Here is a 17,324-nt window from a genome sequence, read left to right as displayed (position 1 = left end):
TGTTTCAAGTCCTAGGCTCTCCAAAACAAAACAAAACAAAAGAACAACAAAACAGTTCTAGGCTCTCTGTAATTTAAAAATTAAAGCCTATTTTTCTAGATTTTCAATTTTTCTTGGTATTTTTTGCTTTAATTGTTTAATAGCTTAAGATATAGTTTATATACCGTATAGTCCACCCATTTAAAGTGTACAATTCAGTGGTTTTTAATACACTCCATTTTATAAATGTAATAGTGCAGAGTTTTGCAACTATTACTATAGTCATTTTTATAGTGTTACCATCACTCAGGAACTGCCCAACTGTTTTTCCAGAGTGGTTTCAGTATTTTATAATCTTGTTAGCAGTATATGAGGGTTCCAGTTTCTCCACATCCTCACCAATTCTTGTTATTTTCCTTTTTTTCATTATAGCTGTTGCTATTGAGTGTGAAGTGGCATCTCATTTTGGCTTTAATTTGCATTTCCATCCTGGTGTCTTTTATGTAGAAAGATGTAGTGTATGCAGTGTATAAAATACTATCTATATAAAAGTAGTCTTAAGTACAGTAGATGGTAAAAGTTTTGATTTTACTTTTTTGTTTCATCTGAAATCACTTTTAAATCTTTTTTTAAGCTGGTTTTATTTTACTTCTTTTGCATTTCTCTTTGCAGTCAGCTCCCTCAGACAAACAAGATCGATTAAACCAGACTATTAAAAAAGGAAAAGTCAAGAGTATTGATCTGCCTATTCAGAGTAGCCTGTGTAGACAATTGGGCCAAGATCTTCTCAACAGCTACATTGAAAATGAGGTATATAAATTTGAGTTGATACTGAAATAAGTGATAGTGTAGTCTGAAATTTTTGTAAAAGTCAATGATTATTACCCCTCTCCTCCCAACAATTTGGGTATCTAGTCCATAACTCCTAAGGAATTATTAAGTCATTAACTGCTTTATTTTAGACAAAATACTGAACTATGTTAATGTCATGTACGGTAAGATTTCATCAGAGTTATGTGAAAAATATGCATTGTCTCCACTATAAAGAAAGACCACTCTAATACTAAGGGTTCTTATCCCCTGGTACTTTGTCTTTAGCAGTAATACCCAGCAGACATTGTATGGGGAAGTATTAGCAGCTCCCCTCTTCTAATGTGTTCTTAAAGATAAGGCTCTATTCAGAATATTTTCTGACTTCTTAAGATCTATTGTCATTCTTGAAATTTTCTTTACATGTCTAATTACATATATCTAATTTTATAGTCTCTCAAGGAGAAGAGTTTTGTTTCTTGACTAGCAGTTGTGTAAGAAATAATTTTATTTTTAAAACTTTTGTTTAAGTAGTGGTCATGTCTACAGGCTTGGCTAGTGTTAGAAGTCAGTTTTCTTTGAAGCGCCCATATTCTCCTCTTGGTGCACATTATTCTGGGAATTTCTTCAAGAGAATTTGACTTTATAATGTTTGCCCTGTTTAGTACCTATCTATATTGCCTGTTCATTAACTATTAAGTTGAAGCCAGCATTCTTGGAGATCATAAGTAATTAAGAATTTGTTTTGAGACAGATTAATTTTCCCAAAGGAATAAACTGTAGGCAAGTGCTGCTGTGGCAAATTTTGTGTATACGATTTTTTTTAAGGTTTTAAAAGAATGAACACTAACAATGTAAATTCCAAAAGTCTGTACACTGTAGTCTTCTGTTTATAATACTGTGTTTCTGTTAAAGTGAAAATTTTGTTTAGGTATTAACAATTCTCAGATTCTTTATTTCTTTGCGTTAGTTATAACAATAATCATATTTGCTAAACCTCTTAAAACACACTGATACCGTATTTAATACTCAAACCTGTGAAGTGTAAGTACTGTTAGAGATTTATTTTTTACAGATGAAGAGACAAGAACAGGTAGCCTAATCATACGAGATCAGAGAGTAACCTTTGAGTTGCATCTGGGTAATCTGTCTCCAAAGCTCAAGATTACAACCACTATATTATATCCCCTTCCAGAGCTAACATTTATTCAGCACAAGTTAGGTGCTAGGCACTATACTAAAATTTTATGTGAATTATATCAATCTTACTAACAGCCCTAACAGACAGATAGTTGTATTCTGTTTTAGGATAAGAAAACTGAGGCTTAGAGAGGTTCAGTGAACTTGCTGTGATCTCAAAGCTAGTAAATCGGGAGCCAAGGTATTGAACCCGAGTATGTACAATGACATAGTCTATGTGGGGTTTTTAAAATAGCTTTATTGAGATATAATTCACATACCATACAGTTAACCCATTTAAAGTGTAGTTTGGTGGCTTTTGGAATATTACACTTTACTAATCTTTTAAATTTAAATGTATATAACATAAAATTTGTCATTTGACTAATTGTACAGCAATTCAGTGGCATTGTTAAATTCAAAGTTTTGTGAATTGTCACCACTGCCTATTTCTTTTTCATAACTTTTTCATAACCCCAGAAAGTCTGTAATCATTAATAACTCACCATTCTTCTCTCCCTGCAACCCCCAGTAAATTCTAGCCACTTTCTGTCTCTGGATTTGCCTATTCTAGATAAATCATATGACTGTAATCATACAATAGTTGTCCTTTTGTGTTTGGTTTAGTATACTTTGCATGTTTTCAGAGTTCATGTTGTAACATGTATCAGAACGTAACACCTTTTTAGAATAGAGTAATATTTCATTGGATATAGATGTACATTTTATTTATCCATTCATCTGTTAAGGGACAACTGAGTTGTCCACCTTTTGGCTATTGTGAATAATGCTGTAGTGGGCATACAAATACCTGTTTTGAGTTCCTGTATTCAGTTCCTTTGGTTATATACCTAGGAGTGAAATTGCTGTCATACTGTAAATCTTTGTTTAGCTTTTTGAGGAACCACCAAACTGTTTTATATAATAGCTGCAGGATTTTACATTCCCAATAGCATTATGCAAGGGTTAAAAATTCTCTACATCCTCACCAGTGTTGTCCATTTCTTACAATCCATTTCTTTTGATTATAGTCATTCTAGTAGGTATGAACAGGTTTTGGTTTGCATTTTCCTGATGCATATTCTTTTTTTTTTTAATTGAAGTCTAGTTGATATGCAGTGTTACTTTAGTTTCAGATATATAGCATAGTGATAAACTAGTCTATACATCTTGCTCACAAGTATGGTTATCATCCCTCACTATACACTATTATTATACTATTGACTATATTCCCTATGCTGTACCTTTTTATCCCCATGACTTACTCATTCCTTAGCTCTAAGCCTGTATTTCCACTCCCTTTCACCCATTTTGCCCATCTCCCCACCTAGCTCCCCTCTGGCAACCATCAGTTCTGTTTCTATTCTTTCTTTCTTTATTTGTTTTTTAGATTCCACTAAGTGAAATCATATGGCATTTGTTTTTGTCTGACTTGTTTCACTTAACATAGGTCCATTTGTGTTGTTGCAAATAGCAAGATTTCATCCTTTTTAATAGCTGAGCAATACTCCATTACATGCCCCCCCCCCCCCCACACACAACCCATACCTTCTTCATTCATCTTTCAGTGGACATGGGTTTCTTCTCTATCTTGGTATTGTAAATAATGCTGCAATAAACAGAGGTGTATACCTCTAATTATTTTTGTTTTCTTTGGGCAGATACCCAGTAGTGGAATTATTGGATCATATGGCACTTCTATTTTTGATTTTTTTGAGGAACCTCCTTACTGTTTTCCACAGTTGCTGTACCAGTTTATATTCCTACCAACACTGCACGAGGATTCCTTTCTCTCTATGCCTTTAGCAACACTTTTTTCTTCTTTTTGAGTCTAGCTATTCTGACAGGTATTAGGTGATAGATCATTGTGGTTTTTATATGCATTTCCCTGATGACTCTCCTGCATATTCTTAATAGCAGCTAATCTAAACATTTTGAATATAGGGGAAGATGATAATGCAAGATAAATTAGAGAAAGAAAGAAACGATGCTAAGAATGCTGTTGAAGAATATGTGTATGATTTTAGAGACAAGCTGGGCACGGTCTATGAAAAATTCATCACTCAAGAAGTAAGTCTAAATTTTAAAATTTTTTATTAGAACTCTTTGTTTGAGGGGCATCTGGGTGGCTCAATTGGTTAAGCATCTGACTCTTGATTTCAGCTCAGTTCGTGACCTCAGGTTTGTGAGATCGAGCTCCATGTTGGGCTCTGCGCTCAGTGCGGAGTCTGCTCTCTTCCTCTCTATTCCTCCTTTCTACTTGCACTCCCATGCACTCTTGCCCACTCACACTGTCTTCCTAAAGTAAATCTTTAAAAAAATGATTTGACAATGCTAATACGAATTATATAAATAAACATACCAAATGTGTTACTGTTGTCCTTCTCCTTGAGCCACATTTAGGAATGGTAATTAGTTATTTCTCCCAACTGCAGAACTATAGTGAAAAACATGTTTATGAATAAAAATCCAGAGAAATTGAAATTTAATCTTTTATACTTGAAAAACATTCTGTCCTTCTTTGATAACTTTTATTTCTAAGGAATTTTCAGTCAGTGTCTTTTAAATGTATAATTAGGACTTGAATAAACTGTCTACGATATTGGAAGACACAGAAAATTGGCTTTATGAAGAAGGAGAAGACCAACCTAAACAAATTTATGTGGATAAGCTTCAAGAACTAAAGGTAAATTTTTTAAAGTCCATGTTAGTTTTCAGTAGAACATGAAATTTTCCTAAAAATTATTCTGTAAAAGCAAAGTCTATTTTTAATAAATATATTAGAAAATAATAAAGCAAGATACATGTAGGAAGAAATGTTCTCTAATCTTAAAAGCATTTTTGGAGGGCAATAATGCTACATAATTGTAATCAAATAATGTATAATTATATTTTTTAAGATTAGCAGATGATTGAGTGTTACCAGTTTTACATTAGCCATATATTTCTGAGATTTCATTAAGAACAGATTTGTGAACCTAATCCCTTCTTACCCATTAGAAGTTACACCTTTTCTCTACTTCTCTCTTCTTCACTGTCATGATTTTGAGGAGTAATATACTGCCCTATTGTATTTTCACATTGCAACTGAGGGGGACATCTGCCAGTGAAGAAATTAGAAAGTAGCACTCTTGCTTTTAATGTCCTTCCACAAAGAAATAAGGAGATGTGGCCACCAGGTCTCCCTTTTCTAGGTCCAATGGTATGATTTTAAGAAAAGACCATAATTACTGCTTTCTGCTTATCTGCCCTACCCTGAAAAAAGTAGTTTTAAGTTCACATTACAAGGATGATAGGAAATTTGTCTTTTCTTCTTCTTCTATGTGGATCATAGCAATACTTTAATGTTCACATAATTACCAGGGGCTCTTACTAAATGTAGACTATGATTCAGTATATATCTGAGTGATGGGTCCATGATTATCTATTTTTAACAAGCTTCCAAGAAATTCTGATGCTGCTGGTCACTGAGCCATTCTGAGTAGCAAGGAAAAAACATAGATGACATTGATAATGATTCCTAGGCTATGGGAAAAGGCAGACCTTTAGGACTGGGAGAGGTGGGGAGTATAAGAGAAGTTACTTAAAAGCAAAGTTAGTATCTTGAAAAAGTTAGAACTGTCTTCATGCCAGTAAATTACTTCCATATGGAATAATTAAAAATCAACTAGAAAATCTAAACTTAAAAAAAACTTAAAACTTAAAACCAAAACTAGTCTTTATCACATTTTATCTTGATGGTGGTGTTACTCCCCATCTCCCTAGAAGAATGTATATATTTTGGGAGGTAGGAGCAGCCAAGCAGCTGAGGCCAGTAGAAGAAACTGAAAAACCCAGCAGCTCTCAAAAAGGATTATTTTACCCCAAATATATAAGTAACCATAGAAATGAATGTTGTAGAAGGCTTCACAGGCCTTAGTTTTTTGTTGTTTTGGTTTTTTTTTTTTTTTTTTTTTGAGATGGTTAAAAAATACAGTATTTGGTCCTTTTTTCAAAAACATTTACAGTAAGGGGCACAAGGTGGCTCAGTTGGTTAAGCATCTGTCTTTGGCTCAGGTCATGATCCCAGGACTCCTTACTCAGTGGGGAGTGTAATTCTCCCTCTGCTCCTCCCCCTCTTGTGTGTGTTTGTGTGTGAATGCGTGCGCACGCACGTGAGTGTGCGTGCACACACTTGCATCCTCTCCCTCTCTCCCCTCCCCCTGCTCATGCTCAAACATGCTCCACACCCCTGCGAGCTCTCTCTCTCTCTCTGTTCTCCCCCTGCTCATGCACTCTCTCACTCCTGCATGTGTGCATCCTCTCAAATAAATAAAATCTTAAAAAAATTTTTCAATTAAAAATATGATGTAAGTAGACTAAAGGCAATATGGTATCCTGGAACAGAAAATTAGGAAATCCACATGAGGTCTGGAGTTCAGTTAGTAGTAATGCTCCAGTGTTGGTTTCTTAGTTTTGGCAAGTGTATGTTCTATGGTGGTACAAGATGTTAACATCAGAGGAAAGTAGTGAGAGGTACTCCATGCTCTATTATTTCCTTTATAACTTCTCTGAAAATCTAAAATTAATCTAAAATATGTTGTTTTTTTAAGTTTATAAAGAATAGAAAAGAAAATAGGTATTCGTTCTTCTAATGCATCCCCCTCCTCAAAGTTACAAGGGGCTGTTAAAACATTTAGAAATTCCTCATTCCAAGCATTTGGGTTAAGGGCCAGAGGTTTTATGTTGTTGTTGTTGTTTTGTTTTTTTTCTAAGTGCTGTACTCATAGATCCAGAATTTCTACCTAATTAATAAACATAAATGATACTCAATAAATACTGAATATCCAGAAATTCTAATAATCATGTTGTTTACAGGGTTATATATAGAAACTTGGTTTCAAATACATGAATTCTGCATGGAGTATTGTCCTTATGGTCTTCTTATTTAATAGTTCTGTAAACTTTTAACACCTAACTTTGAAGGAATTAAAAGTATTGTCTTGTTAAAAACTTTTCTGTTAATAACTTTTTCTTTTAAAAAAATTTAATAGAAATATGGCCAGCCTATTCAGATGAGGTACATGGAACATGAGGAGAGACCAAAAGCTTTAAACGACTTGGGAAAGAAGATTCAACTTGTTATGAAAGTGATAGAAGCATACAGAAACAAGGTATGAAAACCACAAAGCCAGCTGATGATGATGGCATGTGGGTAGTACATCGTGGCAGTGGGGTAAATCTGTAAGTTCTCAGCTACAAAGCGAGTGCAGTTGTTGCCACCAAATTTTGGAGACCTTGTGCACCAAACTTAAGACTTTTTTTTTTTTATTAGGGGGCGCCTGGGTGTCTTGGTCATTTGAGCATCTGACTCTTGATTTTGGCACAGGTCATGATCTCAGGTCTTAGGATCGAGGTCTATGTTGGGTTCCATGCTGAACGTGGACCCTGCTTGGGGTTCTCTCTCTCCCTCTCCCTCTGTCTTCACTCCCATCCCTGCCCCATGCATGTACTCTCTCACCAAACAAAACAAAACAAAAAACCCAAACAAACAAAAGTTTTATTTATTGGAAAGTTACCGATAAAGGGTACTTACACTCCTAAAATACAGTGCAGGCATATGATTTTAATCTATTAAAATTCCTTAGGTGTATGTGATTTTCAAACACATTATCACTATTCTCCCAGTTTTTTGGCTTTGGAGTACTCTTTCATTCCATTTCCCTTTATTTTCCACGTCCAATCTGTAATCCACATTGCATTGCCATTTCTTTTTGGTCCTGTGACTACCATCTTAAACCATGAATTCTTAGATTGTTTCCTATATGGGGTGGCTGCAGTTGTTTTTCAAACAGAATGTCATTATGTAATTCTCCTTATCAACAACTTACCATGCTGTTCTGCTGTATTTTGAGAATTTTCTATCTAGCTTGCAGTATGCCTTTTTCTCTTATTTCTCTTCATTCCCTAACAAATTCAATTCCGAACAGCTTCTTTGTTGGCTAAGTATTGTTCCCTTGAATATTCTCCACTAGGCATTTTTTGGCAAAACTGACTTCTTTAGAAAGCCTTTTCTTTTAAAAATGCACACAGAGGGGTGCCTGGGTGGCTCAGTGGGTTGAGCCCTCTGCCTTCAGCTTAGGTCATGATCTCAGGGTCCTGGGACTGAGCCCCGCAGAGCCCCGCATTGTATCGGGTTTTCTGCTCAGCGGGGAGCTTGCTTCCCCCTGCCTCTCTCTCTCTGCCTGCCTCTCTGCTTACTTGTGATCTCTGTCTATCAAATAAATAAAATCTTAAGAAAAATAAAAGGCAATACCTCAAAACTAAAGTTAATAAAAAAATGCACACTCCTCTTTTTTCCTTCTCCCTGTCTCTTCAATTCTATATAATTTGTATATGGCTTCTTTGCATGGATATGTGTGAGGTATATATTCAATAAGAATCTAAATCTTTTAAATAGAAATTATTAATTGATGCATTAATTGATATAAAAATCTGTTACATTAAGTAAAAAATTTTTAATAGGATGAAAGATACGATCACCTGGATCCCACTGAAGTGGAAAAAGTTGAAAAATATATCAGCGATGCCATGAGTTGGCTGAACAGTAAGATGAATGCACAAAACAAACTAAGTCTCACTCAAGACCCTGTGGTGAAAGTTTCAGAAATAGTTGCAAAGTCAAAGGTAAGTTACCTACAAAATTCTTTTTTTAATGGGTTCAAGCATTAAACATTTTTAATGGGAGCTGTTCTTTGAGAAATCATCAGCTTGCAAAAGAACTTAGAGAAACAAGTTTAAGGCTAATTTTTAATTAAAAAAAAAAAAATTCTAGGTGAGACATCCCTGTCCCTTGATTTAGTCACATACACAAGGCTGTTTTTTATATTTTAAGTGTAATCCAGAAAGAAAGAAAGCAATGTGATAACTTACTGTTAAATACTTCAGACTTTTCTAGATTAGATAAGACTTCTAAATCTCCATAGTAGTAAAACTTTGTAGTATTAGTCTTTGACATCATTTGAAACCTGTAAAATTCTGTGGTAAATCTTATTTTTGAGATAAATTTCCCAGTCTAAAAAACATTACCCATGAAAATACAAAAGATTATCATAGAAAAGAACACCATGAAAAACATGGGAGACAAATTTTGTAATAAAGATAAGCATCTTAGTAGAGAAATGAGAAAAACTATTGGATGGCAATTGACAAAACAAGGTTATACATGTCCAATAAATATATATGAAAAGGTGCTCATCCTCATCACATTCTTCTCCACTCATCTTTTTTCATCTGATTCATGGTTTTGTGTTTACATTCATAATCTTTGTCATAAGTTGTCAAGGGTGCAAAGAATCGGATGTTCTCCCTTAGCAACTTGGTTGAATTTGTTAAAGCATTTTGCATCAGTATATGTTTAGAAATTTAAAGGACGTATATGTACCCTTTAACCCAGAAATCACAATTGTTCATCCTAATTCATCCTAAATTGATCATTGCACAGGGATAGGTACATAAATACCCTTGCTTATTAATTAGCAAAAAATTGGAAGAAACACATACCTGGCAGTAAGAAATTAGATAAATTGAAGCATCCATTCAACACTTTGCAATCATTACATTAATTTTAGAGACAGAGATCTATCTAGATAGAAAGATGTGTACAACATATTGCATGAGAAGGGAAAGATTACAGAACCTAAATGACATTATTTCACTGTATAAATTAGCAAGCATCTTCACAGATCTGTAGGCTTGTAGGTATGTGTATGTATGGACATACACCTAAAAGGACATTCACTAAAATGTTCATGTTAATCTGTAGAAGATGGAATTTCAGGTGCTCTTTTTTTTTTTTTTTTGCCTTACCTAGTTCAGTATGTTTTCAAGGTTTTGTTTTTGCTTTTTTTTAAACAATTAACGGGTATTTTTAAAATCAAAGCGAAGTATTTTCCTTTTGAGAGAGTTTTGCAAAGAAACCATAATAATTTACTCTTAATCAGATGTAGTATGGTAAGAGCAGTTTCCCCTAGGTTGTTGACTCCCTATCTTTCTGTCCCTATCCCGATCTCTGTGACACTGGTCTTGGGGATTTTAATGGTCTTTTATTTCTGTGTTAAAAAGAAATAAGCAAAGATAGAGAAATTACATTGTACTTACTTTAAATTATTGAGTTGCATATACATTCATGACTTCATTTTCCTTCAGCGTAGTTCTACAGGTCCACTTATGAAAGCTGTTTTCATGTAAATACCAATTTATGAAATGTGTTATTTGATATAATTCTCAGAGCACTAGGCATAATTTAAAGGAATGAATTAAAAATTATTTCTGTCCAAGAAAACTATATTTCAATTATGAGGAACCAGTTTTTAGGAAGATTAGATACAAAGAATTTGGTAAAGATTGAAGAGTTCCTTGTCAGCATTAATGTGCACTAACCCAGAAATAAATGCTTTATTGATGTATTTGAAGAAACTTGGTTATCTAACTGAGCTAACATAAATTCAGGAATATCTTATTAATGTGGAAATTTAGAAAATTAATGGTAATCTGTTCTGTAGTATTTTTAATATCACTTTTCTTTATGTCTTTTAGGAACTGGATAATTTCTGTAACCCCATCATTTACAAGCCCAAACCGAAAGTAGAGGTTGCTGAAGACAAAGCAAAAGCTAATAGTGAACATAATGGACCAATGGATGGACAGAGTGGGACTGAAACTAAACCAGATACAACAAAAGACAGCTCCCAGCATACTAAATCTTCTGGAGAGATGGAAGTGGACTAAGTCTTAATTTTACCTTCACATAATTCAAACAGTGCAAGCAACCACAAGGTCCATTCTTCCTTTTACATGTGGTACACACAACATATGTTCAGTTGTTCTTAACCACTTTTTGTCATTTGTTTTTTGGAGTAGTTTTGAAAAGTGTTCTATATTGAGTGCACCTCTGTTCATTTCCATTGCTGCTTATGTGAAGCTTTAGCTGCGTATAGATTTACAAGTCAGTTTTAGCTTTCTTAATACATGTTCTATCAAACATGCGAGACTGATATGTATTTGGCAACAATCTACCTTATTTAAAGCTTCTACTTGGATAAACCTCAGCTCCTGTATTCAGGAGAGGATACTGTATTGCACTATTGTTGCAGAAGCATAGATTTAATTGCATCATCATTTTGAAAAACATTGAAATGGATGTGGTTTGAAGCCACTGAGGCACTGACTTTTTTTCTAGTTATTGTAGTTATAATTTAAATATTAAAACATGATCTCATTGGTGTGCAATGAGAACTCTAAAGTGTTATCATCACATAAATGAAATAAATCACATGATGAAAGGGAAACACAATTTTTATGTTACGGTGACACCAGCAGTTTGCATCTTTTATTAGTAATATGGATTGATGTTTTCTGAGAGTAATTCAGTGTCATTTTCACTTGAAACTTCTGATCTACTTGTCCTGAAGACCAGCTGCTGCTAAAGTAATACTAGCCTAAAGATAAGAAGCATTATTGATGAAAATACCTTCATGTTAAGGGGGAAATTCTGTTGAACTACTCAGACATGCATCTGTGATGTTGATAGCCTTGTTTCAGTTTTAGTAGTTATTTTGGTTTTCTTAATTGATTTTGTTAATAATACAGGGTAGGGAGAAATGGGCACAATGTGTATCGCATTATATACATTATCACTGATTTACTTAATGTTAAGAAGTAGATAAACACTATTAAATAAGCGGTAATACTTGAAAAGAAGTACTTCTACCGTAAGTCTTAGAAAATAATGCTTGTAATAAACTTAACTATGTTACATATCAACAGGCAAAATATAGAATGTTACATAAGTGTAATATGATATGATGTGATTAAATTATAGTTCCTGCTGTTACATCACCTATTCAGATGTTGGCTCCAGTTTTGGTGCTTCTTATATATATTACATGGGACAAAGGACTGTGAAATTAAGATATTTTAAGGACTTAATCTGTGCTCCATCACCAGACTTGTTCACATTGTTCAGTTCCTCCCAGAGGCTAGAAACTATTTTAAGTATAGGAACAGACTGAAATGACTTTCCAAACCTACAAGAAGCCTAGACAATGCCATGGGCACTGGTGTTTCATGCCAATCAACTAGATTAACCTAAGTTAAAATTTTGAAAGGCTCACTTTCCCCCAAAGCTAAACCTTTATTTTAATACTGACTTTTCTTAAGTAGTAAAAATTGAGAGTTGAATATCTTTAGGGATAGTCATTATTTCTCAGAGATAGTTCTCTTAAGAGAGATTTTGTTTCTACAATGTAGTCTGCACTGAAAAGGAAAGTATGGAACAGTGCATTTTGCAGGGATTTTTATTCATCCTTTTTAAGGGAGATGTCCCTTTTTGCATTAAAAAAATCATATAGACCCAACATATTTTTAATGTCTTCTAGTCTTCAAAATTGTCTTAATACTCTAAAGGTGAACTAATTATACCCATTAATAATGAAGTACTTTTTTTTCTTTAAAGAAGTTACTTTTCCTTTATAGGTTAAATATGCAGGTTCATTTCAGGAAGAGCATCAAAGATAGGAAGGAATATTTCAACAGTAGACATTAGGGAGTTTATAGCTTTTTCTTGAGTTACAAGAAAATCTCCAGGAACTTCATTAGGAGCTATATGGCCCCGTAACTTCTTGTAGACAAATGAGGAAATAGCCCTTCTGCACCTGAGTTGTCTAATTATACTTGATATGTCCTGTTCCTTCTTTTCAGTTCATGTAGCTCTGTCTTAGTCAGATATTTAACATTCTAATTCTTGCAGTTATATAACACTTTACTTAACAAAGATGATATGTATAACTTTTCCTACTCATTCAACTTAAATATTTTCAAAAGCCCTTTAACCTTATGATGTGGTTATTTATCAAGTATATTAATAAAGGAAAATATGTTCTTAATACAGTTTTGGGTAGAAGGCATGGTTCAGTTTAATTTTAATCACTGAAATGTGTTCAGTATTAGACAAAATTTTTTTCAGAATAAAAGGCCACTATTTTAGAAGTTATTTTAAAAGACATAAAAAATTAGAATGTTTTCCTATAATCAAATATGAACTAAGTATGTAGAAAATACCTAGGATGATTAATAAATATAGATTAGTACACTCTGGAAAAGTGTAAATTGGTTTCAGAATCCAACTCCTGATAGTCCATAATACTGTGATCTTAAAAACAAAAATTGCTTAAATAAGAAAGTTTGTGATGTTTCAGTTCCTTAGCAGTATACAGAATTCTTAAGTTTTAAACAACTAGAAACAGCACACCAAAGAATTGGGCTTTTGGAATAAACAGATCATCTGTGTTTAAAAGTATAAATAATTAGACTTTTATTAAGGAATAAAGATTTCTTAGAGTTTCTTGGCCAATTTTTAGTATATTTATGATTATTTCCTAGATAGAAGTCTATATTAAAGTGAATTTGGGGGCTCAGTTTTCAATATAATAAGTGTTAAAGCATTTTATCCAAATTAGCACATCTTGAACTGTTTTGAGAAATTATCATCTTTTAAAGACAATAGGCATTCAAATACAGTAAACCAATTAGCTGACTTAATTTTGACCTGAAATAGAACCATTCCTCCATTTTCATAAATTTGATTTTTAATAATAAACCTATAAACCTTCCTATTAGAATTTTTTTTAAATAGCTGATATTTGGTAGTTTACAACAAATGAAACCCTGGCATTGATCTTACATACAGAAGTAATTCTTAAATGACAAGAAAAATATAACTTTACCTAACATTTTATAGTTTTACAACCAATAACTGCAGTTCTAAGGTAAATGTTATTTTGTGGTTAAAACTTTGGAAGTTTTAGGTGGAATCTGCCTTTGTGATATTTGATCCTACAAAATTAATGATAAGCATAACTTAATTTTATCAGTATTTAAAATCTGTAAAATCTGATGGCACTGATTAAAGTGAGCCACTGAGAACTTTTCAAATGACATAGGTAGTAGCGATGCTTATAAAGTGTGATTCTAATATTTTATTATCCTCTTACTCTACAGTGGATTTTAACTATCGTTTAGCAAACTAATCTTGAAGCAGTCAATTTCAGAAGACACTTTTTTGATCAAAAAAGAAAAAGGTTTATAGTTACCTTTTGTTTTTTATCAAGGTCTTATTTAATCTAAGGTTTTACCATTTTAAAGTTCCTAGGAAGCATATAATTTTTTCTTTCAATAATGTAACAAAACTTTGATGCAGATGAAAAAGACCAAACAAAACTCTTAACCAAAACAAACGAAAAACTTCAGCTGTTTTGCTTCCAATCTCTAATTTAAAAAAATACTAAAATTAATGTTCTTCCATATATTCCTGTTTCCCAAGAAAACAGCAGCTTTGAGTTTATAAAACAGATGTCTAAATTCTTTTCTTGCTAAATTCAAGGGTATTTGTTTCACACAAAAAGGGGCACCTGGAATTCTTAGAATATGAAACTGAAACTGCTTGGAAGACAACTTCAATCTCTCTGGCAGTGGTCAAGTATCTATTAGGTGGTAATTGTTCTTTCATCTTCCAGATCCCTAAGGACACATCCTCTAGCATATTATTAGAGTGGGTACCAAAAGAAAATGCGTATCTATTAAAATATATTACTAAATGACTAGGAACATTCAAATCGAAGAAGAAAATAATTGAATCATGAACATTTGACTCCATCAAGCAGGTCAAAATCCATAACCGTAATAAAAATTAACCCTATCATCTTTGCTTTGGAATCTATTACTGTCATGTTCTAAGTTACAGGATTGATTTATTAAGAAGTAAATTGATACTTAACCCATCCTTTATAGAGATAAGTGAAATTCAGTATGTTTTACTTTTATAGTGTATAAACTTATAGATGGAAATGATCTTATTATTCCTGGTTAATCTTGTTTATCTTTTCATTCAGTTCTAAGCTCTGAAATAATGTTTTTCTCAAGCACATTTTTTTTTTAATGTTAGATTCATTAGGTGCTTTATTTCATGGATTTTTAAAAATAGTTTCACTGCTATCCTATCACTTCGATAGCTAATTTTATTACCTTTGTCCCATTTAAATACCAAATCTTACTGTGAAGAATGCTTTGACTCTTAAATTCATACATGAAGAGCCATGTTTTAAGTTTCCATATATAAATATCTCTAAAATTTAATAATGGCTTCTAGATTTTTCATGTTTTGGCCTTAGAATACTTTTAAGTAGAATACTTTTTAAAGTACTTCTGGATCAAAAGAGGTCAGTTTTGTGAATTACTGTGTATTAAGAAACCCAGCATTCTTTATTTTTAATACAAATATCAATGTGAAAAAATAACAAGGTTCAGAAATTCAAAATAGTTGTTAAAGGGTTAGCCACCTTCCATTCTTTGTTTTCTGATTTACATACATGTGCTGTGCATCTTTGTTTTCTTAGAATTTCCTAAATTTTTTACTTCCAAGACCTTGAGTAAAATCCTCTTGAAATCATATGGATCAAACCAAAATAAGATGTTAAAATGTCATTAGAGATAGGGAAATCAAGGTAATGCAAGGTACTGCTTTAAAGTATTGTATTTTTGTCCCTGAAATAAAATTTTATGGCTTAGTGTTTTAGAAAGAGACTTACAAGTGGTTACCTTTTATACTTGGTAGGATGAAGTCATTGTTTAATACTACAGTATACAGAAGCAGTTTTTTTAAATGATATTATCATTGTTTTAGTTCTAACAATATGGCATCCAAGTCATTTTTCTTTTCTTCAACCGTTATTAAAATAATTTCTGTACATGGTGACTCTGACTCTAGTCATTAGTCTAAAACAATTTCTGGCAGTTTAGTTCCTACTAGCTAATTTTTTTTTAAGGAAACTACATTTGATTTCTTCATTTCCCAGTTTGTTTTCAATACAAAGAGTAACCAGTGCAATGCATAAAATCATTGCCAAGTATGATGTGTCTATAAAAATAATAAACTGATTTTTCCATGAGCCAACTCATGTGTAGTGAGCCAACATGAGAATAGGTTGTGATGTTGCGTTGGTACATTCTAGGAATATATATTTGGCATACAGTTTTGGTTCACAAACCTAAAAAATGTTTACATATGGCAGGATCAAAGAATATAAAACAATTTATGTATGTAAACTGACATCTTAATACCAGTGAACAAATAGTAATTGATAATACAATTAATTTTTGGATGACAGTACACACAAGTCATGTAATCAGAATAAATCTATATCTACTTCTTGAACCATGTGTTTTGCACACCTGAGGTTTAATTTTCACATATTGAACTTCACTGACTGGATGGTAGTTGCAAGTCCTCAGAAACATTTACAAAAATTTGCTTGTTGATGAGGGTTTTTTAATTGGGCAAATTTTTGAAACATTCTAATGCTATTGATTCTGAAAACTAAAATAGTTTGCTAATGTTGGATGTGTTGTCAGAGAATAAATTTAGCTTTATATACTGGAAGAGAAAACAGGAATAAGTGAATTTGAAGACTTTAGGCATTTTCAGTAGGCATAGAGGAGCTCCATGCCCAGTGAGTCTCCTGCTTGAGAACTGCTAATGACAAAAATGTATCAAGTAGTTTAGGGTATTGGGATAAGAAAATGATTAAGGTCCCCTGGTCTAGATTAGAGCATTCGGTGCTTAATATTCTAGGGACAGAAAAACACGAAAGAATTAAAGGCTAATGGATCCTCTGTCTAGAAAAATGTTTATATGGACTGTAGACTGTCCAATGAAATGCAGATAAATACTTGTTAAGTCTAGAAGGCTTAACAATTGGCATTTCATTCCTCTTCATCCTGAACTGGGGAGAACTGGATAGGATTTAGGTTTGTTTTACTTGCTTGTTGTAAAACCCAAGTCATTAGTTAATTGAACAGGAAAGACAGAACCTTCCAGAGCTGGAGAAGGAATGTCCGTTGATTATAAGTACCTCCCAATACTTTGTCCTTAAAAATTCTCCCCTTTTTAAGTATAAGGAACAAAAGGTTTAAGATGGTTTACATAGCCTGGAAATGCCAGAAGGCAGTTTGAACTAATATCCAGCAGCTGCATTGCCAAATGACTGCATTTGGTTTCCTATTTAAGTTCACTGTGATGGTGAAAATCAGTGTAAAACCTGAAAGGCTTAGTGTACTGTTTTAGAGCTAGCAAGGGTTAGGTTAAATTAAAAGTTAAATAAGTAGGAAGGAAATAATTTGTAGTTAAGAGAACCCTGTTGAAGGCAAAGAGAAGCAAAGAACAAATCACAAAAAATAATAGAAATCCAAATGTCAGTAGTTACAGTAAATGTAAATACTGTAAACTTGCCAATTTAAAAACTATGTGGTTTTTACAAAAA

The 17,324-nt window shown here is 33.0% G+C and overlaps 1 protein-coding gene and 1 long non-coding RNA gene across 4 annotated transcripts in view; one reads left to right on the top strand and one right to left on the bottom strand.

Moving 5' to 3' along the window:
* The window catches only part of HSPA4L (heat shock protein family A (Hsp70) member 4 like), a 51,553-nt gene extending 35,799 nt beyond the window's left edge, over positions 1-15,754 (top strand). For both annotated transcript variants that reach the window (XM_059168894.1, XM_059168896.1), the window contains exons 15-20: positions 652-789; positions 3,913-4,038; positions 4,547-4,654; positions 7,002-7,121; positions 8,473-8,634; positions 10,546-15,754. In XM_059168894.1, coding sequence (XP_059024877.1) covers positions 652-789; positions 3,913-4,038; positions 4,547-4,654; positions 7,002-7,121; positions 8,473-8,634; positions 10,546-10,737 — 846 coding nt within the window. In that variant the 3' untranslated portion in view covers positions 10,738-15,754. The remainder of the gene's footprint in view (positions 1-651; positions 790-3,912; positions 4,039-4,546; positions 4,655-7,001; positions 7,122-8,472; positions 8,635-10,545) is intronic.
* LOC131828034 (uncharacterized) overlaps positions 1-17,324 on the bottom strand; it is a 192,828-nt gene that overhangs the window by 128,899 nt on the left and 46,605 nt on the right. The gene's annotated exons all lie outside the window — the stretch shown is intronic.

This window comes from Mustela lutreola, chromosome 1, assembly GCF_030435805.1.
Source record: "Mustela lutreola isolate mMusLut2 chromosome 1, mMusLut2.pri, whole genome shotgun sequence".
In the NCBI taxonomy this organism is placed as follows: Eukaryota; Metazoa; Chordata; class Mammalia; order Carnivora; family Mustelidae; genus Mustela; species Mustela lutreola.
This window is presented reverse-complemented; position numbering and strand designations above follow the sequence as displayed.